Genomic DNA, 23,891 nt, shown 5'->3' with positions numbered 1-23,891 from the left:
CTTCCTCCAGACTCTAGGACCTTGGTTTCCAAATGAAATACAAAACTTGCTCTCATCTGAAAAGAGGACTTTGGAACACTGGGCAACAGTCCAGTTCTTCTTCTCCTTAGCCCAGGTAAGACGCCTCTGACGTTGTCTGTGGTTCAGGAGTGGCTTAACAAGAGGAATACGACAACTGTAGCCAAATTCCTTGAATTTCTTGATGCCTTGACCCCAGCCTCAGTCCATTCCTTGTGAAGTTCACCCAAATTCTTGAATCGATTTTGCTTGACAATCATAAGGCTGCGGTTCTCTCGGTTGGTTGTGCGTCTTTTTCTTCCACACTTTTTCCTTCCACTCAACTCTGTTAACATGCTTGGATACAGCACTCTGTGAACAGCCAGCTTCTTTGGCAATGAATGTTTGTGGCTTACCCTCCTTGTGAAGGGTGTCAATGATTGTCTTCTAGACAACTGTCAGATCAGCAGTCTTCCCCATGATTGTGTAGCCTAGTGAACCAAACTGAGAGACCATTTTGAAGGCTCAGGAAACCTTTGCAGGTGTTTTGAGTTGATTAGCTGATTGGCATGTCAACATATTCTAATTTTTTGAGATAGTGAATTGGTGGGTTTTTGTTAAATGTAAGCCAAAATCATCACAATTAAAAGAACCAAAGACTTAAACTACTTCAGTCTGTGTGCATTGAATTTATTTAATACACGAGTTTCACAATTTGAGTTGAATTACTGAAATAAATGAACTTTTCCACGACATTCTAATTTATTGAGATGCACCTGTATATATATATATATATATATATATATATATATATACATACACACACACACACACATTATATATGTAATGAAAAACTGACAACGGACCATTGAACTATTGAAAAATAATGCACACCCGAGGTGGTAACACCTTGGGTGTGCATTAATTTTCAATAATTCAACGGGCCAGAGTCAATTATTCCGCTTATACCACAGTTACCATAACTTAAGGCATCGTTCAGGATTTTATCTCAAGACATTTTCTGGTTTTTGTCCCTAAAACGCTCTTGTGATTGGAACTACTTACTTCCACCGTGGATTCAGTGTCTTGCTTTGATACAGTTCGAGCCATCGTTGCTAGTTCGAAAACATCACTTTAGAACTAGCAACGGAGGATAGCGAGGCTTGAGCTGCTTTACTGGAGTAATAATGTAGTGCGTTTGTGCGTGTGTGTGTGTCTGAGTTTGTTTTTTAGGGATCGAAATAGAGAAACTCATAAACTGAGAGAGATCGCTTCTGGGATTACCTTTTTAGATGCAGCTCTCGTCAGAAGTAACATCGCTTCAAAATCGGCAAGATGTAAGTTTATACACTTCTCAGAGGCAGCGAGTGTCACCATTTTTGTATATCACTTCTCTGATATAAACCTTAACAACTGTTCTCAACCCTACTGAGATGCAGGTGTGCGCATTTGTTCGAAAGTAAGTGTGTGCATAATGCATATGTGTGTCCACGTGTATCAGAGATCTTAAGAGAGGGGGAGGGGGAGCGCGAGGGTGTTTTTCACAGATATTTCAGATAATATAGAAACTGTTGTGTTGATCAAGTGTATCTAGCTTTGATACAGCTCAAGCCTGTATCGCTAGTTTGAAAACGTCACTTTAGATGTGGATGTGCTGCTTTTTGGCATTGGAGTAACAAGTTTGTTTGTGTGTGTGTGTGTGTGTGTGTGCGAGAAAAAGAGAGAAACTGAGAGAGACCGTGTGTGAAATTACCTGTGTTTAAAGTGGCTCTCGTCAGGGAATAACATCACTTCAAATCGACAAAGTGTAAGTTTAAGTCTCAGCTGCAGCGACTGTCACCATTTTTGTACAGCTTTTGCATTGCTAAACAACTGTTTACAATGGCAAAGTCGTGGGGGTGCACTGACTTTGCTTCTGAGAGAGTTTGTGTGAGAGCGAAAGAGAGGGTGAAGGGTAGCGCGGTGCTTTCCACTATAGCTATGTGAGGCTGATTAGGGTGAAATACACTGAAACATAAAACGTTTCACATATTAAAAGTTATTTCGGATAATAGAAACTGTTGTATTGATCAAGTCATGGGGGGTGCGGCTCTATTTGTTGGTCGCAACTCGAGTCTCAATGTGTGTGTGTGGGTGGGTGAGACGAGAGCGAAAGAGAGAGTGAGAGAAAGAAAGAGAGGGAGCCCAAGGATGCTTTTCAATTGAAATTGAAATAAATTTAGGATATTATAGACATTGTTTGTCATTCTTATCCGATGTACTTAACCAGTGTCTTTGTTTTAATTGGTTATTTTGTTGTGGTAGCCTGTAGGGCTCTTTGAAATAACTGAAATAATTTGGCGAAATAATATGGAACCGTTATGCGGTCAAGACCTGGAACCAAGGGCGTAGATTTGACTTGAACATTTGGGGGGTTGCAGTGTGAAGCATTTACATGTTTCCATTGATCATGGTATAAATATTGCTTGTTTTGATTATTGGGGGGGTTACCCCATACCCCAATCCCCCCCAGAATCTACGCCCCTGCCTGGAACTTCTTCATAGCTGTTCGTTTACTTGAAAAATAATTGCGCACTTTAGAAAGTCCGTCAACCAATCAGAATCAACCATTCAATAGACCCATGGTATAACTATAAACAAGATTTTAGGTTAAACTCAACAGCTACAACATGTTGCTTATTAGCTGACCAAATGCCTTTATTTGCCCTTAGATGTGTTATGTGTAATAACTGTTTTCAGTTGCACAGCTGGGTCTTCAGTTCAGTCTGTTTTCCCCACTTTTCTTCCTCTGTGTACCAGTCAGCCCCAAAGCATTATTAGTGAGCTGCCCAAATGTATGGCCATATTGAAACCTGTATCCTGGTGACATAAAATTACAAAACCGAATTTACATTGTCCTATTACTAAGACAGAAATCATAATTAGGTAGGTATAATTCACTACTATGTTAATCAATCAAACCTGGTATGTGCCCTGTGTAGGAGGGTAGGAGACCTGTTTTGGAGGGGTATATTGTGGTGATCATAGGCAAGCCGCTGGTCTCCTCCTCTGGCAAGCCGAGGGAAGTTTGACCTGCTTTCATTTCCTTACCAAACTGGATCAGTGCCTTGTTGGTGGTGATGGGATATCCAGCCCCGAAGAGGAACCGGGCTTTGGGGACATAGCCAGTAAAGCCTGCACATACACAAGTTAAAATGGCAAAAGTTACACCGTGGTGCAAAATTCTGAGCAAGCTACAAATGTTGCAGTAACTCATGTCTCTTATTGGGCCATAATGTAAATATTTAAGGTACTGTGAGGTACTTCTTCCTTAAGCTCAGCTCTGTCTAACCTGAGATGAAATACTTATGTGGGCTGCTATCCTCCATGAGGTACGGAGAGCCTTGTGGCTTCCAGGGGTCCGGGGCCTTATACGGTGCAGGATCTTTAGATATGGCTATCAGAGGTGTGTTCAACCTTCTAGGCTATAACAAAGGACAAATGTTAGCTTAAAGTTTTATGAATGAATGTTACATTTATATAGCACTTTTCTGACACTACACTCAAAGTGCTTTACACAGTGAACAGGGGACTCTCCTCAACCACCACCAGTGTGCAGCATCCACCTGGATGATGCAACAGCAGCCTAAGTGCACCAGTATGCTCACCACACACCAGCTATTGATGAAGTGGAGAGAGTAGAGTTATAGAGCCATTTAATGGATGGGGATTATTAGGAAGCCATGATTGAAAAGGGCCAATGAGGGGAATTTGGCCAGGACATCCAGGTTACACCCCTACTCTTTTCAAGTAGTGTCCTGGGATTTGTAATGACCACTGAGAGTCAGGACCTCAGTTTAACATCTCATCCAAAGGATGGTGCCTTTTTACAGTATAGTGTCCCCATCCCTACACTGGGGCATTAGGGCCCAAACAGACCACAGGATGAGCACCCCCTGCTGGCCTCCCTAATACCTCTTCCAGCAGCAACCTTAGTTTTCCCAAGGAGGTCTCCCATCCAGGTACAGACCAGGCTCAAGCCCACTTAGCTTCAGTGGGCAACCAATATTGAGCTACAGGGTGATATGGCTGCTGGCTCTGCTAATACAAAGTTTTATTCTAAAACTATACATTTAATGGAATAGCTCACCCCAAAATATAAATTTTCTCATCATTTACATGTGCTCATGTCTTTCCAACCCCATTTTCCGTCTTTGTTAGGCAAAATGTATTTTCTATACCATTAAAATACACGGTGATATTTCTTGCCAAGCTCCAAAAAGGACAGTTAAGTACCATAAAAATAGTCCATATGACTCCCATGCCATTTTCCAAGTCTTCTAAAAGAAAGTCTTACGGGATTGCAACAAAATGGGGTTGAGTAAATGATGACTAAATTTTATTGTTAGGTCAAATATTCCTTTTAAAATAACAAGCTAGAAAAGTAGCTGATGAATGAGGCTAAAGACAGTGTACTTAATAGCATCTTTATCTTCTTGTGGATTTTTGTGATTGCCAAACAGTCAATCAGTGGACTTCCACAGCTTGTTGCCACATAATGGGATGATAATTGTCTAAAATATTGTCCTGGTTGAAAAGGCTGTTTAGTAGCAGTATTTTTTTTTTGTTCAATTACAGGGCCTGTGACACTCAACCTGCTTTGATACTGGATATTTAGCATGTATAATTAAACAGGGTGACCCTACAGAGAAGAGCTGTGAAAGAGAAGTAAACTGAGTGTGACAGCTCACTTTGAAGTCTGGGACACTGCTGTTGACATCAGGAGGCAGATCAGCAGAGGCTGTACGAAGCCTTCTCTCTTGTTTCTGGTTAAATTCTGATAGCGCCTCTCGACACGTTTCTGCATATGTTTTGCAGAAGTAGTTTTGACGCAATGGTACAAAACCTGGGAGGACGACAAATAGAAATGGTGCGTATTAACAGTTCTGTAAACCAGACACAAAACAGTCTGAATGCATTAGTGGAGACAGCCCCACTGTACATATTAAGAAATTTTACATAACATAAACATCCACCTCCTCTGCTAATACAATGTAAAGGATGATATACAGTCAGCCAGACATTATTGTAAATTATTACATAGCTCTCTGGAATACTTGATTCTGATTGGTCAATCACGGCACTCTGCGCTAAAATATTTTGTAAAATGCCCGCTAAACTGTTTAATTAAGTGATTCTCAAACTGTGGTACACAAAGCACCCCCAGGTGGTACGTGACACAACTGTGTAAATTTAAAACACTAAAAAGATTTGTGATTTTTGGAGCTTAAAAATGTTGGCACCCATTCACTTGCACTGGATGGACCAAAACAGCTAATAAATTCTTCTGAAAATCTTCATTTGAGTTCAGCAGATGAAAGAAAGTCAAACATATCTGGAATGGAATAAGGGTAAGTAAATGATGAGAGAATTTTCATTTCTGGTATTGAACTATTATATGAACTATTATATATATGAACTATTCCTGATCCTGATATTCACAGAACTCCTTGCGCTAGTGAGTCAGAGAATGGCTATGAGGCGGTACAATTCAGATTACCTCAGTTTGGGGTTTACTGACACCGGCACGGAAGAGGACCCAAGGCCACAATGCGTTATGTGATGTGAGATTCTAGCTATAGTTGCTTGCACACATACAGCCTTTTCAAGAAGATTACCTGCAACTTTCAGTTTAGAGGTCATGTGTGAACAGACCCTGTTCGAAAATACTGGTAAATTTTGCACTGGCTATTTTCTGAATGACAAGTTGTAACATCACCTTAAAAGTTCAGTTTTGACGCTATGTGTGAACATAGTCATAAGATTACCGGTCTGAGCATGTACAAAGTCAGGACAGCCTGACGTAAGATGGAGATGATTCAGTTACTCTGGAGCCCAAAAATGACATTAAATTCGACAGATTGTGAAATGATTCCATTTAATCAGAAGATATAAAAAATATTTGACATTTTTGAGTGGACTATAGAGAAAATCTCATAGTGTATGATGCTCCACGACTCAAATCTGAAGTCATATGTTGAGCAGCCGATGGAAATCGACTGCGTGCGGCCACAACACTGGACCACAAAGACATGGAAATGGCAAACAAACGCTCAAAGTGGAGAAAACATTTATCGGCACTTACTTTCAACTCACGTTGCAGTCTCCGCTCTCCACCCAAGACCCCACCCAAAATTTTTTGAGACTTGGAACAGAGTAGCAGCAACATCAACGGCAGCGCTCCCTAACATCCATGTTTGTTTACATCTGTCATGTGTCTCATAGAACAGGGTCGGGTTTACATGTGAGTTTGTGATCGGATCGACTTGACAGCTGGAGTGATCCACAGTCATTTAGTGTGTGATGCCCAATTTTTGTCTGTACCCATTTACATAATCCATAAATGTATGATATGTATGAAATGTATCTAGTATTTTTTGAATTCTTTTCTGATTTTAGAGGTGGTGTAGTGTAATCCATCTTAAAACCGCAAAGAAATGTTTCAACTGATAAAATTACTAACTACATCTCAGAGTTTAATGGCATTGTGTTGCTGTGTGAATGGTCGCAAAATGGAAAAAATGTGTTGCATGTGTGAATAGCTCATATGGTACATTTATAAACAAAGGAAATCCAACAATTTTACTGCAATTTACCAGGAAGCATTTGTGAAAGGGACTAATGAGAGTATGAAGTCAGCACATTTGCACTGACATTTGACAACAAAACATGCAGCCTTGAAGGCCAAGCCAGTTGATTTTTTTTTTCAGAGGAAATTAAATGTCTTGAATAAAAAGTAGTTCTACAGTAGTTTTCAAAGCGTAATAAGCATCATACTCTTCAAGCCTGTTGATTGCTAAAGCAGGTAAGCCACGCACTATTGGTGAAGAGCTTTGCTTACCACTCACAAAACAAATGACTCGTATTATGTGGTGAGGAAGCAGCAAAACTTGTATTGTAATTAATTACAATACTTGTAATTAATCTTGTACCCCTTTCCAATGACACAGTCAGTCGCAGAATCACTGATATGACCGATGGTGTCAGGAGTACAGTAATACAGCGCATTAAAATGAGCAAGTGCTTTTCACTGCAGTTAGACGAAACTATGTATGTTGCAGATTTGTCCAGTTTGCTTGTTTACGTTCGATATGAGTCTGAGGGTGCATCACATGAGGACTTTTTATTTTGTAAGCCCCAATCAACAAGAACAACAGGGGAGCACATATTTGAGCTTCTGAATCGCTTTATTAAAGAGAATGGAAATGACTGGAAAAAATGCTGCAGAGTTTGTACAGAGCAGACGCACCGTGTCGACCTGTCATTGGTGTAATTGCACGGATTAAAGAACTTGCCACAGATGTTAAGTGGACCCACTGTGGCATCCACCACGAGGCCTTGGCAGTTAAGAAAATGCACATTGATAAAAATAAAAAACAAAACTGTGGTACATTCTGCTTGTTGTGAATTTGATCAAAGCTTGACCCATGAATTCACATCTGTTTAGTGTGCTCTGTAATGAGGCAGTGAACATGTGCAGTTTTTGCTACATACTGAAGTGAGATGGTTATCAAGTGGGAAAGTACTCATGTGGCTCTATGAACTTCACTCCGAGGTGCAGATATTTTTGTATCAGCTGCAGTCTCCGTTAGCAAGTCTGTCTGATGATGCAGTATGGCTGGCAAAATTAACCTATTTGGCTGATGTATTCTCACATTTGAATGAACTGAATTTGTGACTACAGGGGCTCAGTTTATAATTTTTTGATGTGCATGGTAAAATCACCACCATGAAGAATAAGCTGCAGCTTTGCATCAATAAAGTCAAGATGTAAAAGTGGTGCACCTCTCGTCATTAATAGAATAACTTACAGAGTACTTTCCAGAGGATGCAAGACCAGAGTGGGTCAAAAATCCCATTACTACTGATGTCAAAGAAAGCCCTCCAGAACTGACTTGTGTTCAACAGGAGAAGCTGTTAGAATTATCATCTGATGTAACTCTCAAGCATAATTGAAATGACAGTCACTATTGAATTTTTGGATCCAAAGACAGAGTGAATATCCTGCCCTCTCCTTCAAAGCTGTGCAAGTTTTAATGCCTTTTGCTACTACCTACCTTTGTGAGAAAGGCTTCTCTGCTCTCACTGCAATAAAGACCAAGTACAGCAACAGAATGGATGCTGAGACAGTGCTGCAGCTCAAGCACACTGAGATCATCCCTAACATTGCAAGGCTTTTCTCATTTAAATTGGCTCACCTGTCCCACTGAAATAGTGAGTGACCTCTGGTTTTATTATTATTTGTCTATAAAAGAGAAGATGGTTTACATTGCGCTGACCCCTCTGATTTTTGTCATGTTTGTATTTGTTGGCAAAGTATTACATAAAAAATAAAAAAAAATTATAATGATAAAATAATAATATAAAATTAGCCACTTTATTTTTGTTTTGCTAAAAGTGTGATTTCTCTGGTGGCGAGTAGGTGGTACTTAAAATGTCTGATTTCATCAGAGGTGGTACTTGGTCTGAAAAGTTTGAGAACAACTTGTTAAATTGACTATTGTCTCATGCAACCGATTCCCTACATAACTGTGCTAGTTTCATGTCTCTCATATCACTCCACAATCTCTTTCTTTTCACATAATAAAATAATTTCAACTCAAGACCCTAATCCAAGATCATCACCCACATATCCTGATTGCATGGCTACTTAAATAAATATACAGTATGTACATGAAATATTATATTGAGTTGTAATTGTTTTGTGTTTATTGTTTTATTAGAAGACAAAGACCGCCGAGTAATACAAGATAAATTAAACTAGCACAGCTATGTAGGGTTTCTGGGGCAATGGTCAATTATACAATTTAGTGGTCATTATACAGTACAAAAATATTAGACCTCAGAATGATGCAACTGACCAATCAGAATTAAACACTGTAGGACATTCCAGAGAGCCCTGTAATACAGTATATTTGATGTACATCATATTCAGTAATTATTTCAATTTTTTATGCCCAAGCTAATTATAACCTGTGTATCCTGGTATAATTTTCTCCAGGTTCCTCCTTCCTTCATGTCGGCTCCTCCAGATCTCGTCGCGCGGCCCGTTGTCATTCTCTGTGGATGGGAAGTGGCCGGTTTGGAGCACAAGCCTCTTTGAGCGGGACACGTCTGGAGAAGTCAGGAGCTTTGCTGTTAACCGACCATATGACTGGCCCACATGATACTTCAGCTGAGGACAGTAGCCTGCATACCTGAACACAACCATCAGCAGATGTCAATAGAAATAAATTATACTCTTCTATAAAGGCAAAAAAGTGGTAACTACACATTTTGTGAACTTTGCATTTTTCTGTGTGATTTCAAAAGCAGTAAAATTAAGTGAAACAAGCGGTGAAAGTCCAATGACAGACAGACAGATAGACAGATCTAGTATTTGTACACAGCCCTGGCTCTGTAAATGGGACAAAAACAAAGTGGATTGGACCGATCCACAAAACACTACTCCAGCCAATCAGTAACAGGGGGTGGTTCTTGCACGTGCACAGGATGGGGGGTAGGGGCAGAGCAAGAGGGAAATTCATTAGAAGAGCGACAGCAAATCTGGCTGATGCGAACTTTCTAAAATCCAAGGAGGACAAATGGTTGAGAAACAGACCATGAAAAAAGGTCAGACGAATATAAACTAAAAAAGAAGGATTATGCTAAATCGAGGGCTAGGAGCCGCATCAACATTGGCGAGGCTTTTCAGCGGCGGAGAGACCTCCGAGAGGTAAAAGGCTTGAAGACAGATGCAGAAGTTGCTCTTTTTCCTCTCGATAGGTGGATAACATAAATTTTGCTGTTTCACAGAACCCATATATGCTGTTGTTGTTATGTTAGATTTACTAGCAGGAGAGTTGTGAGTGTCTGGAGCTGGTGGGGGGCGGAGCTTCCAAAGGAGCACTGAAGGGAGGGGTGTGTTTGTATTGGCAGTTGAGTTCCAATATCAACAGTGTTTCTCAGGAATCGCTGAGTGCACCTTTAACAGTGTGTAGTTTGAAGTTACATTTAGAAAGGATTTTGTGAGTTTTATTAACAACTTTGGCAGAATGGGATTTGGATAAACACAGACCTAGAAACTACCTAAACTATCCTGCAAAACAAGAGTGCACCTTATTAACTTTATTCAAAAACAAACAGTGGTTGTGGGACCCAAACTATAACAGTTCATTTACTAATTCAGATAAATCGACACAGACTTACCCTGGGATGTACTGCGGGTCAGGTGTCACCAGCACTTTACTAAATTTCTGTGGAAACTGCTCCATGTCGTGTTGGCTGAATTTTTTGAAGCCCGCAGTAGTCTCCAACACACTGTAAGTGTTGTGTGGCGGTTGCTAGTGAGTGCGTCACGGTGATGATGAAGAGTGTCCGCGTGCCACTATTCTGTTAGAGAACGTGAGATGATGTCACGTATAGTATTTGGTCATCCTGAAAAAGAATAGACAGCTAAATTAAATATGATGGTGATTCAAAAACGAGCAGAAGAGAAAGTGAATTCAGCCATTAATTCTTAAACACAAACTGTAAATTAGGATAGGGAAACTGAACTGTTTACCTATTGAGTTTGACGGTACATGACAAGTTAGTTGTGATGCTGCAGCCTCTTGTGGTTAGCAGCGGAAATGCACTTACAGTATAAGATGGACAGATGTGTAGTTTTACTGCATTATAGTTATGTCATGCTGTTACCATAACTGTGACCGAAAATATAATTGATTGAGCCAGTGAATATTAACGTGAGAGAAGAATACACACATTGCACGCATATTTTTATACTGTCACTGGGCACAAGCATGAAATATGCTAGTCGAAATATGTTGGTTTTTATTATTATTATTGTTGTTATTGATATAATTTTTTAAAATTCTAAGGAATTCACTTTGTTTTCAGCTTGATGAGATACAAGAAGACAAATATTTATGTAATATTTATTGAAGTAACAATTAAATTAATAATCATTTATTATCACATAGTTGTTTGGCTCCTTTTTAAATCATAATGTTAACAGAAATCACCCAAATGGCCCTGATCAAAGGTTTACATACCCTTGAATGTTTGGCCTTGTTACAGACACACAAGGTGACACACACAGGTTTAAATGGCAATTAAAGGTTAATTTCTCACACCTGTGGCTTTTTAAATTGCAATTAGTGTCTGTGTATAAATAGGCAATGAGTTTGTTAGCTCTCATGTGGATGCACTGAGCAGGCTAGATGCTGAGCCATGGGGAGCAGAAAAGAACTGTCAAAAGACCTGCGTAACAAGGTAATGGAACTTTATAAAGATGGAAAAGGATATAAAAAGATATCCAAAGCCTTGAAAATGCCAGTCAGTACTGTTCAGTCACTTATTAAAAGTGGAAAATTCGGGGATCTCTTGATACCAAACCAAGGTCAGGTAGACCAAGAAAGATTTCAGCCACAACTGCCAGAAGAATTGTTTGGGATACAAAGAAAAACCCACAGGTAACCTCAGGAGAAATACAGGCTGCTCTGGAAAAAGACGGTGTGGTTGTTTCAAGGAGCACAATACGACGATACTTGAACCAAAATGAACTGCATGGTCGAGTTGCCAGAAAGAAGCCTTTAATGCGCCAATGCCAGTTACAATATGCCCGACAACACCTTGACACGCCTCACAGCTTCTGGCACACTGTAGTTTGGAGTGACGAGACCAAAATAGAGCTTTATGGTCACAACCATAAGTGCTATGTTTGGAGAGGGGTCAACAAGGCCTATAGTGAAAAGAATACCATCCCCACTATGAAGCATGGTGGTGGCTCACTGATGTTTTGGGGGTGTGTGAGCTCTAAAGGCACGGGGAATCTTGTGAAAATTGATGGCAAGATGAATGCAGCATGTTATCAGAAAATACTGGCAGACAATTTGCATTCTTCTGCAAGAAAGCTGCGCATGGGACGCCCTTGGACTTTCCAGCACGACAATGACCCAAAGCACAAGGCCAAGTTGACCCTCCAGTGGTTACAGCAGAAAAAGGTGAAGGTTCTGGAGTGGCCATCACAGTCTCTTGACCTTAATATCATCGAGCCACTCTGGGGAGATCTCAAACATGCAGTTCATGCAATACAACCAAAGACTTTGCATGACCTGGAGGCATTTTGCCAAGACGAATGGGCAGCTATACCACCTGCAAGAATTTGGGGCCTCATAGACAACTATTACAAAAGACTGCACGCTATCATTGATGCTAAAGGGGGTAATACACAGTATTAAGAACTAAGGGTATGCAGACTTTTGAACAGGGGTCATTTCATTTTTTTCTTTGTTGCCATGTTTAGTTTTATGATTGTGCCATTCTGTTATAACCTACAGTTGAATATGAATCCCATAAGAAATAAAAGAAATGTGTTTTGCCTGCTCACTCATGTTTTCTTTAAAAATGGTACATATATTACCAATTCTCCAAGGGTATGCAAACTTTTGAGCACAAATGTATAAATGATGCAATCCAAAGTGCATTTAAACAGCGGTGAAACACTTTCTTACGATGTGTTACATTCATACGAGCAGACAGAGAAGTAAGTTTGAAGTAAGTTTGGAGCAGAAGAAATAGAAATAAACCTTGTGTAAATTGTCAGCTTTACGCTAAGCTAAAATGCTATTTCTAGCCATTTTACATGCACGTTACCAGGCACGATCATATTTTTTTATCAAGAAAATTCACGTTTGATCATAATTTCTTTTTTTCTAGTAAGATCTTTGATATTAGGGCTAAAATTGTATTCTTGATGATCATTTTTGTATTGTTTTCCTGTAAAAATATCTAAAAATCCTTAAAACAAGATCAAATTGATTTATCTTGTTTTAGAAACAACACTGCATAAGATATTTAGGTTTTTCAGAGAATGTATTTTTAACATGTGTATTTTGTCTTACTGCAATGGCAGAGTTTTTATAGTCAAAAAATGTGAAAAAATCTACCAGTGCTGAAGAAGTAATCCAAAGTATTTAGAATATGTTACTGACCTTGAGTAATCTAACGAAATACGTTACAAATGACATTTTACAAAAGTAACGCTCGCAACCCTGGTTGCATAATGCCATAATTTCATACACTTAATCACACAGATTAGTGTCATAATATCATAAAACTATTCACATTTAATTGATTATCCTGATAGGAATTTACATAGCCTATGTGTACGCATCATAGAGATGCAGCCTGTTTAATGTTTGACACTTGAATTTGATGAAGCATAGGCCTATTTTAATTTTTCCTACACAGAGAGGAATGCTGATGTTATCAGTGAACAGGAACGTGTATTCCTCTGTGTGGCTCAGACCAGTAGACTTTGCATAGCTGTGAAATGAATGAGACTACAATTATCCAAGTTTCACCAAGTTAATTCTTATTCTTTACGAAGGTGAAAAATGACTCTAAAGTGCCATTTTCTCCGACCTTGAGTGTTTGAAGATGGTTGTGTTGACTGCTAATAGGTTTTATGGTTGCAGTACTGGCAAAAGTCAATTGTTACAAACTTGACACTATATTTATTTCTCTTGTATCTTTAAACACTGTAAAAAAAAAATGTATTTGCCACTCTAACAACTTACAACTTTCAGAAACAGAAAAAAAAAAAAAAAGCCTCTTTATGCAGCTTTTTTTATTATGATATAGGTTACTCAAATTTTCTTTGTTGAACCAACAAGCATAGCAGGTGACTTGGATTCATGCTTCTTTTTTTTTTTTTTTTTTTTTTTTTACTTCACACAGGCCTACAAATTAAAAAAAATAAGCTAAGCAAAAATGTTGCGTTCATTTTTTACATTTTTAACAGCTTATTATGTTCAGTGTGTATTTTCAAAGTTATATTGTCATATTGTTATGTTGGATAAAATTATGTCTTTTCAATGCATCTGGGACCTTCTTTTGCACTTTCTTTTCTGGATACCAGCAGTTTCAGTGTGACTGTATACATTTTTATTTTTATTTTTTAATTTCATCCCCCTCACAACAAGTCTTATCAGATCAAGAAGCCAAGAGCATGAGCTCAGGATTTGGGGAACAGCACCAGAAGTGGAGCAGTTGTCAGTGGATGAATGAAAAGCATGGGAGTTGGAATGTGGGCAGCCTTTTGAGAGGTGCTTTTCAGTTCAATGTCAAAAACTGACTTCCCGCAAGCTATTAGTCAGTCAAGGTGAGGAGCTGCACATGCTCTGATTGACGACAACAGCCTGGGTATAGAAATTGTATTCCAGGAGAAAGAAACCTCATAATAAATGAGCCTCTATAGAAATTTTGGGAATCTCATTGAGAGTTGGGTGACAGAAGGCTACCTGGATTTACACTCTAAGACAGGAGCCTGTGTGGACATATTGGAATCTATTGGCAGTGTTCAACTTTCCCATGTAAAATCGGAATCTGAGGACACTGGATTTGAGACACTCAGTACAATCAGTCCCTGCCACTCTCATAAGTGCATTGGACTGATTTCGGAGTCTCAAGTTAATGGCTTTGCTGAGGATGATGTTCGACCGTCATCTCCATCTCTTCTGTTTGCTCTACCTCACCCTCATGTGTCTCTCTTGGCTCTGTGGCTCCAAGACGAACATGTCTGAAGGTGGAGCAAGCATTGAGATGGACAGAAATGGGTTTGGGGCATGTCTCAAGGAGAGGACCCCCACAGAAGGTGGAAAGGGGTACCGCTGGACCACGGTACCATTGCAACACAGCCACATTTCCAACCAGCTGTTACACAACTAATTTCAGATCACATTATCGATTTAGTCATCCAAGAAGAACTCATTCACAGCCTTCAAATCCCAAGAAAGCAGAGTTGTACAGAAGACTCCTAAAATCAAACCAATATGATCAAACAGTAGAGAGCCAGTTGAAGGCTAGCTTCTTTCAGTCAACATCTACTTCTTTTTAAGATGTTGATCTTTAATACATCACAATACACAGTACAATGAAAAGTGATTGCAGATCTGAGAAAGTAATGAATAATCGAAATTTTAAAATGATTGATTTATATATAAAATAAAGCAAAAGTATTTCATGTAAAACCATTGTGCATGATACAATTCCAAAGAAAGCTGTATAGTATATCAAGGAAAATTCTAGCAAAATTATTTCAGTATGTTTATTTGTTATGAAATAATTTACCAGTTAAATGTAATCATGCATTTCCACCTTTGAAAACATGCTTTGCAACCTCATTGTGCATTGCTGTTATGCACTTGACACATGCATGACATTTTTTAATGTCATACACTTAAGACATCAGACTCTGAAGTGACTCACCTGATAATTTCGTGCATTTCGTTCACATGCATAACAGACTTCCTGAATTCACCTTGAAATTTTGCATGCTTTGGACAAAGTAAAAACAAGATTATTCATATACAGTAGCATATCATGGTTAGAAAATGAATTAGCTTATATTTTATATCATAAGTTCAAAAAAGTAAGCATTATATAATATAAAATATTATTTATAAAATAAGTAAACACCAATAAAGCACCTCTGATTATTCCCCCCCCCCCCCCCCCCATTTTTTTCAGTTGTTAAACATCCACAGATTTAATAATGTGGTTTAAAGGAATAATTCACCCAAACATGAAAATTATGTCATTATTTACTTATTTACTTACTTTCAATGTAAAACAAAAGGAGAAATTATTAAGAATCTTCACACAGCTCTTTTCCATACAACAAGAGTAATCATATCTACTGTATCAAGTGGCAAAAAGGACAAAAAAATATCACAATTTGTCCATATGACTCATGTGCTGTATTTCAAGTCTTCTGAAGCCATTCGAACAGGAACAGACCAAAATTGTTATTGATGGTAAATGTTTTATTCACTGATAATCTTCCCCTCTGCCATTGCTCAGAAAATGACTACAGAAGTTGTATGGACAACAATAGGGCTGCACCTAACGATTATTTTTTATCAATTAATCTAATGATTCTTTTTTCGATTAGTCGATTAATCTAACAACTAATTTGCCGATTATTCTAAAGATTTTTATAATTATTACTTGATTAATATTACAATTAATTAACCCAAAATAAATATACAAAACTTGTCTCATTAATATTTCAATATTTTATTAAATCATCTTCTCTTAAACACAAACAAATGTACAAGAAACAAATTGTGCACTGCAGGACATTATTCTGCAACAAAAAACAGTGTTACTATGAATGCAAACTTTAATAGGGTGAAAAAGACACTATTAGCATAACATAAATATATATAAATAAATAAAAATGTCCAACATTCTTTTGAATGTCCATGTACTAAAATAAAATATTTGATGCCATGAGTGTACCTTCATTAACTATTACTATTATTTTGAATGGCCATGGAAAATGAAGCAATGTCATAATTTTACCTGGTCGCAAAAAGTAGCCCGTTAATTTACCTGATGAACTTTCACCTTTTGCTGACCCTTTATGCTTCGCAGAGCTAATGTGTGCTTCTAAATCACTTGCACCTTTATTAGCAACTGACACATAAGTGCCAGCTTTACATGTCATGCATTCTGCTTCCCATGGATCTCGACCTGGACGAAAGCATGGGAATTTTTTGTACAAATCTTCTGTAAATTTGCACTTTCGTTTGGGCATTGTTTCCACTCAGCTGTCATTTGCTCCTACTGTCAAGCAACTGTTTGATGCCGAACACAACAGCGCTTCGCACGTTCGTGGAGAGATTTGACCAATAGTTGCTGCAAGCCTCTTATAATTGACCAATTGGTGTGCGAGAAGGCGGGACTTACAAAGAGGGGTTAAAGCAATGCAAATATGCGCGCACACACAATGAAGTATTAGACCAGATGCACATCATAATGCAACTAAAGCCGAATCCCGGACATTTTCGCAAATTTAGAAATCCCGGGACATATGGTTACCCTACGTTAGCAGCGGAGCACAAATTACTTTTAACATGGGGGCGATGAGAAAACATTTAGAATATAAATTTAAAGTGACTACTACTAACAGAAACACTTGTTGTAATACTAATATGTCATACTTGGGTGGGGACAAAAAGTAAACAGGACTTACGGTGCTGCCTTGCTGCCATCTTGACAAAGTGCTCCGGGATGCTTTCGCTTCAAGTGTTCGTTCATCGCGGTTGTACTGCTGTGATAAGCCATTTCCAATCTGCAAAGCTTACACAGCACCATATTGTTGGGTCTCTGGCTAAAATACTCCCATGCTTTAGATGACCGTAGGCGAGTTTTTTTTAGCTGCAACTTATTCTTCAGGGGAATCCATGCTTAAACCGGGGGCTGCCGTTTTAATTACTCCATAGCGACACGCCGACGCATGTTATGCAAATCGACGTATTTCTGTAATCGATGACGTTGATTATGTCGATGAATCGTCCCAGCCCTAGACAACAAAAATCCTGCGTCGATGCACCACTGCCTGATTTTACAGCATTAACGTGAAACGCCATCGGTTTTCGCGTGTCTCGTGACAAAACATCACTGACATCAAAACACAATGCGTCTAAAGGCGCCACATTGAATTTGAGGACTATGGTAATGGAGAAGTTCCCCTTCTGTCACTCACTCTAAGTTGTGTCGATGTAGTGACACTAGGGGTCGCTCTTGGGAGCCCCAAAGTTCATCCGCTCTCACTACCCTTGATGGCGGGGCGGCCCACGGGTACGCAGAGATCCCTCAGGTGGATAAGGCGGTTGCGGTGCATCTGTGCCCGCAAAACGCCGCCACCTGAAGGGATCACCTGGCACTCCCCTCCAGGGCCTGTAGGACTACGTTGTCTCTGGCGACCAAAGCCTACAGTGCCGCTGGACAGGCCGCCTCTGCCCTGCATGCCATGGCTCTCCTGCAAGTCCACCAGGCCAAGGCACTGAAAGAACTGCACGTGGGTATTCCTGATCCCAATGTGATGCAGGAGCTGTGCTCGGCGACTGACCTCACCCTCCGGGCGATGAAGGTCATGGCACGAGCACTCGGGCAGGCGATATCCACCTTGGTAGTCCAGGAGCACCACCTATGGCTAAAACTGGTCGAGATGAGGGACGCCGGCAAGGTTCGCTTTCTCAACACGCCCATCTCCCAGATCGGCCTATTCAGCGACACTGTCAAGGACTTTGCTCAGCAGTTCTCACCGGTGAAGAAGCAGATAGAAGCAATACATCATATCTTGCCCTGATGCGGCTTAAGATCCCATAACACATCTGCTCACCGAGGGCACCCCCCTGCGGCGGCGAAAGCCCATGTGGCTCCGCCACAGCCCAAGCCAGTTCTGGGCCCCAGCGTAGAGCCCCCTGCAGGAAGCTGATGCCCCCGCCTCACGACCTGGTACGAGGACCCGGAAGGCTCCTAAGTGCCCCTGAGATGGATGACCCAGGGAGGGAGATGTCCGCTGCTACCATGGAGCTGGTATCTAGACCACTCCGTCCCCCGGTGAAGGGCCGGGAGGTAAATCTTATGTTCCCTTTTGTTTTGTGTTCACCGCACCCCAAACAAGCTGCGGTACCCACATTTAAAACATTTTCCTCACTCCTTGGGTCACACAGCCAGTGTTTATGACCACTGTCATCACGGCGACCAGACACTGAGCACCTGCGACTTGGATGCCACGAACGCGGGCCCCCCGCCTTCACGCGCCCATCCGCACCACACTCACACCCACGGCCAGGCAGTTGTGACGAGCTACGAGGACGGTCAAAGAGTCCCTCCTCCCCCGTCGCCAACCCCCCCGACACTGGTACATGGAGCAAGGTAAGTGCTTCGAGGACCCCCCTCAGCGCAGCCACGAGTTCGAGATGAAGCAAGGCTCCTCAACGTGGCGGCGGTAGACCTGAAGGATGCGTACTTTCACGTCTCGGTTTTACCTTGTCACAGACCCTTCCTACGGTTTGCTTCTTCGGCCTGTCCCTGTCCCCTCGCATCTTCACGAAGGTCGCAGAGGCAGCTCTTGCCCCGTTAAGGGAAGTGGATGTCCGCATACTCAACTACCTCGACGACTGGCTGATTCTAGCACACTATTGAGAGTTGCTGTGCGCACACAGGAACCTGGTGCTCAGGCATCTCAGCCGTCTAGGGCTTCGGGTCAACTGGGAAAAAGGGCAAGTTCTCCCCAGTTCAGAGCATCTCTTTTCTCGGCATGGAGATAGACTCAGTTTCAATAATAGCACGCCTCACAAGCGAGCGAGCGCAGTCGGTGCTGAACTGCCTGAAGTCATTCAGGTGGAGGACAGCAGTTCCACTGAAACACTTTCAGAGGCGCTCGGGTTGATGCATCTGAGACCGCTTCAGCACTGGCTTCAGACTCGAGTCCCGAGATGGGCATGGCACTGCGGCACACATCGCGTGGCTATCACATCAGTCTGCCGCCACTTATTCAGTCCTTTGACAGACCACTATCAAGTTTGGGAATAGCTGGCCGGGTGTATCACTTGCGTATAGCGCCTTTCCCCTCCATGAAGCGAAGACGTGCGCTTCTCCCATGCGAGTTCACGAACCTGTGAACCCTGGATGTCCTTCCTCCCTAGCCCTGTGGCTCGCGAATTTGGCGGAGGAATTCACAGCCGGAACCAGTATGTGTGCTAATATGCCCTGTACTGGGGTAGGTGCTCCACAGGTGCCGGTTACTCCGGTAACCCCCTGTGATGTATTTTCTGCAGTACGGTCTCCCTGTCGGCAGACCCGCGTGTCCCTTAGAAAGAGCCCTCTCTGCCCCCGGTTGCTGTGTTTGTAGAGCTCCTCCCCTTCCAGGCAGGACCTACCACCACGCCTGTTCCATGTGCAGCTGGTGAGCCCACGTGACGTATTGCCTTGTTACCTCCCCTTCGGGCAGGATGTGGTCTCCGTGGGGTCTTTTCCCCCTGAAAGAATAGGAAAGGAAAAGAACGCCTTCCCCGGCGCATGTAATAGCGTTAGATGGCCCCAGGCGAATCTAATACTCTAAAACATAGAGAGAAAAGGGCGCGGCTGGCGCAGCCTGCTCCCATGCTAGTTACATTGCTTCCCCCCCTCTGGGATGTGGGGAACTACATGACGTCTTGTGGAGTGTTGGGGGAGGTTACATGTGGACTGATGCACCTGCTATTACGCACGCAGCAGCTTGCTTGCACCTGCATCGGCAGTTCATGTAACACAGTCCAGCTGTTGTGGCGTATTTCTCGATTACTGTTGTAACCTCCGTTCCCTGATGGAGGGAATGAGACATTGTGTCCCTCTTGCCACAACGCTGTACTGTCCGCTGAAATGGCCAGGACCTTGTCTCAGCTCCTCAGCACAAAACCTGAATGAGTGGTTGCGAGCCAGCTCCTTTTATACCTGTATGTCCGGGGAAGTGGCATGCAAATTCCACTCACCAATTCTCATTGGCCTTTTCTCAAAGATCAGAGGTGTTTGGGACTCCCAAGAGCGACCCCTAGTGTCACTACATCGACACAACGTCTCGTTCCCTCCATCAGGGAATGGAGGTTACAACAGTAACCGAGACGTTTTTCAGTGCATAACAACTTACGTTTTGGTCTGTTCCGAACATGAAAAGCTACATATGGACTATTTCTAAGGTACTTTTATTATGTTTTTTGCCTTTAGCATTTTTGACAGACATAATCATTGCAAACCGTCTTTGGTAAAGAGCTGCATGAAGATTGTTAAAAAATGATCCTTGTGCTCCATGGGAAAAAAAATAAAAGCATATAGGTTTGGAACAACATAAGGGTGAAAAAAATAACTGAATTTTCATTTTTGGATGAACTATTTCTTTCAGCAGGTGATGTACAGGCTAACGTCAAAAGGATGTGGTGTTAAAACTGAATGCACTTTGCCTGCATCATCTGCCCCCAATCTTCAACAAATAACATGCAATCTTCATGTTTCATAATCTTTTATGACAAGCTCAAGTACAGATTACCCCCGATTACCCCATAATGTGCAGATTACCTCTTACACATTTAACCAGACTGACATACACGTTTGTCTTTCTGTATTATGCATTCTCAAACATGAACTGTCTAGACATCTTTTGTCTATAATGAAGTCTTTCTTTGAACTTGTTCTGGATCTGTGTAATTAAACATTGAACTAGTACTGGTTGACTGTGAACCAGTCGGTTCAGGTGAGGGAGGAATGGCTGGAATGGTGCCAGCATTGTGCAGGAAGTAAGTATTGTGTGGGTGTTCAGAATGAACATATTTTACAAGAAATTGGAGTGTAAAGTCATCAAAGTGTTGATTGCTGCTTTACCCATCATTTATGTGCGTTTTGTATTTTTATGCTTTTGAGAGCATTACAGGCTTAGTTTAGCAACAGCAAACTCTTGAAATCAATTGCGAGTTTAATCTCCCGTGAGTAGCACTATTTGTATTTGTATTTGAGAAGAAGGCAGATGCCTATGTAGGTAGTAGGCAGTGAGGCAGCTCACTAGGTTTTGGAACAGAGCTGATCTAGAACAGACATCAGATATTACATTCAAAATAGTAAACATAATGTTCTTAGATTAGATTTTGCCTTTTATATTGCATAAAAATTTGATTACATGAGGTTCACTGATTTCAGTTCTGGAGCTATTATAGGTTCTATTCTCTCTGTCTCAGCAGTTAAAAAGGGTGAACAACAAATTAGACTGGACAAGCTCTCTCCAGGGCTGCTGTACCTGGAGCAGGTGTGCAGGATGATGGAGAACATTACAAAGCTACAGCAGCAAAATCAAACTCTGCAGAAGGAGGTGGAGATCCTGAAGAGTCAGCATGCTGAAATTGAGGTTAGAGACTCTGATATACCATGCAAGTTGCATTTTTAGTTCTTATAATTTAACGCCAGTGTCTTTCCATTTTCTGCTGTGCTTCCAAGTCATGTCTGTTTGCTAAAATTGGTGTCATGTATCAAAATGACTTCTTATTGTTTCCTGCGAGTGGAAACCAGATATTTTTAGTACATAAACTCTCAACTAAATGCTTTATCAGCGTGCAAGCTTGAATGAGGAGGAAATAAACTTCCCTGCCAATCTAAGTTTAGAGATTCTGGGTCCTGAAGATCTAACCAGCTTACCAATTCGCCTAAAGGAAACTACAGAGTTTCGGCACCGATCACAGTCTGATACACGGGCATTCTTGGGCCCTCACAAACACTCAAGGCAGCTTAAATAACAGAATAAAATAATCACATCTTTTTTAAACAAATATCCCATCTGTAATGTTTCTATTTAACCTTTAGAATTAGCTATTGCTTAGTTGATTCATATTGAACTTATTCACAGTAGCGCCATCTTTGATTTGTAATGGAAATGAAAATGAGGCTGTGAGGAATAGACTTACCTCTATCTCTTCAATGGCATGCACGGTAAAGCTGTATAAAACTCCTAGATCCCATCTGATTTTCAACAACTCATGTTGTCTGGAGTGTTTTGTCAACTGAATATTCTTGAACACATTTTTTTCCAGTGTTTTGTCTGCGGAACGATCCAAAAACACTTTTAACTGCAGTACAGTCTACTGAAGAGACAGTACGACGTTTGGTTCATTTCATATCCGTTTCCACATCATATCAGTCTAATGCCTGACATGTGCTGTCTCTTCCACAGGAAGGGCAAGGTTTGCTCAAGATAAATCTTTCGTATCTGCAAGTGTCTTTTTGAGGAACCTGACAGGAAAGATCCTGTGAGTATATAGTCAATGGACTGAAATATTATAGATATAAATAATAATTAGTATAGAAATGTGGATGCTGAAAACTATTATAACTATTATAAACAAAGGTCCTTTGTTTTTTAAACCAGATAGTGGAAAATTTGCACATTTACCTCATTTAAAAGGCAAGAAACACGAAAGGCTGACACAGAAAATAAAAGGTGAGAATTCATGACAATTAAAGTGTAATACTTTCTCTACTTGATTAACATTTTTTTTTTTAAATTATACTTATTTGATGTTGATTTAGTCATTTTTCCTATACTTTTTCTCAAAGCATTCAGCCTAAGAGGAAAACAAAACTGCCTAACATCTTCAGGAGCAGAACGATGACCACACGGTTTTGAAATTCATGTCTCATTGTTGCCCAGTCAACGGCCTCACAATGGGAAAGCACACCTTCCAATTATGTGAGGATTATGCTGCACTTACGTAAAACATTTCTGTCATATTTTACATTGTAGTGTTCATGTTACTGTGTATTTACTTCAGTAAGTACTGAGTAATACTAATAAACTACATGTACTTAATTTGTATGTATTTTGTAAAGTCAGCCGGTCATTATTGCAGAACAAACCCTGACAGGGTGATCAGGTTTTGTATTTATTTTGCGATAACAGTTGGCTGACTGTACAATATCCCACTTGTTACAAAGCTACTTAATCAATAAATTGTTGGACATGAAAAATATGTAGGAACTGTCAATTATACAGTTTAGCTATTTAGCCATGTAATAATATTTTTTTTATATATGTAACATGGTCATTGTAATTTAAAGTATTGCCATTGCACCTTTCTTATAACCTTCCATTTTTCTCACAAAACAATGGAGTCACTTAATTTTGTGATCTCAATCTCAGTCAGTATACCTTTGCTGCTAAAATAATGATTTCCTTTAAAATTGTAAACATGTTCTCAGATTTCTGTATTCAAAATAGCTCTATTTTTAATCATGTGCAATGTTTTTGTACAGTGCATTTTTGTGTTTTGATGATAATTTTTTTCATGTAATAAAATAACCATTTTAAGTACAGTCTCCTGTCATTGTGTCTTCACCTTTGTACTTGTAGCAGCATATGTCAAGGATACCTTCAAATACTATATTCTCCACTGGAATCTGGGCTTTCATCTCAAGTTTTGTGTGCAAGGCTCTTCCTCAATGTACTGTATACTGTATGCATGCAAAGGTGAAGTGTGCAATTTAAGCGCCACTAGTGG

General features: G+C 40.5%; 2 protein-coding genes and 1 long non-coding RNA gene across 6 annotated transcripts in view; 1 reads left to right on the top strand and 2 right to left on the bottom strand.

The window, feature by feature from the left end:
- Positions 1-23,891, bottom strand: part of LOC127432784 (14-3-3 protein gamma-like) — a 678,408-nt gene that overhangs the window by 601,102 nt on the left and 53,415 nt on the right. The window lies entirely within an intron of this gene.
- LOC127432771 (protein FAM166B-like) lies at positions 903-22,570 on the bottom strand. The gene is made up of 8 exons (XM_051684185.1): positions 22,302-22,570; positions 15,289-15,356; positions 10,225-10,452; positions 9,010-9,233; positions 4,728-4,882; positions 3,329-3,461; positions 2,959-3,171; positions 903-2,856 (listed from the first exon to the last, which is right to left on the bottom strand). The coding sequence occupies exons 3-8, from the start codon at positions 10,287-10,289 to the stop codon at positions 2,753-2,755; spliced, it is 894 nt and encodes a 297-aa protein (XP_051540145.1). The 5' UTR covers positions 10,290-10,452; positions 15,289-15,356; positions 22,302-22,570; the 3' UTR covers positions 903-2,752.
- On the top strand, positions 20,835-23,631 carry LOC127432800 (uncharacterized). 2 transcript variants are annotated; one of them, XR_007895794.1, is made up of 5 exons: positions 20,835-21,242; positions 21,585-21,748; positions 22,568-22,643; positions 22,763-22,834; positions 22,951-23,631. It is a non-coding gene; the product is annotated as an uncharacterized LOC127432800 (long non-coding RNA). The 2 variants fall into 2 exon arrangements; XR_007895793.1 differs by having other exon boundaries at positions 20,835-21,332.

The sequence above is a fragment of the Myxocyprinus asiaticus genome, chromosome 42, assembly GCF_019703515.2.
Source record: "Myxocyprinus asiaticus isolate MX2 ecotype Aquarium Trade chromosome 42, UBuf_Myxa_2, whole genome shotgun sequence".
Lineage (NCBI taxonomy): Eukaryota > Metazoa > Chordata > Actinopteri > Cypriniformes > Catostomidae > Myxocyprinus > Myxocyprinus asiaticus.
The sequence above is the reverse complement of the archived record's forward strand: the minus strand, read 5'-3'. Positions and strand labels throughout refer to the sequence as shown.

Bases quoted from the DNA above. Each gene is read 5' to 3' on its own strand.
- LOC127432771 (XM_051684185.1), bottom strand. From the start codon at position 10,289: ATGGAGCAGTTTCCACAGAAATTTAGTAAAGTGCTGGTGACACCTGAC. The intron at 3,462-4,727 runs GTGAGCTGTCAC...CCTTTGTTATAG, and splicing joins GCAGTGTCCCAGACTTCAAA to CCTAGAAGGTTGAACACACC. The intron at 2,857-2,958 runs GTTTGATTGATT...TTATGTCACCAG, and splicing joins CTACACAGGGCACATACCAG to GATACAGGTTTCAATATGGC.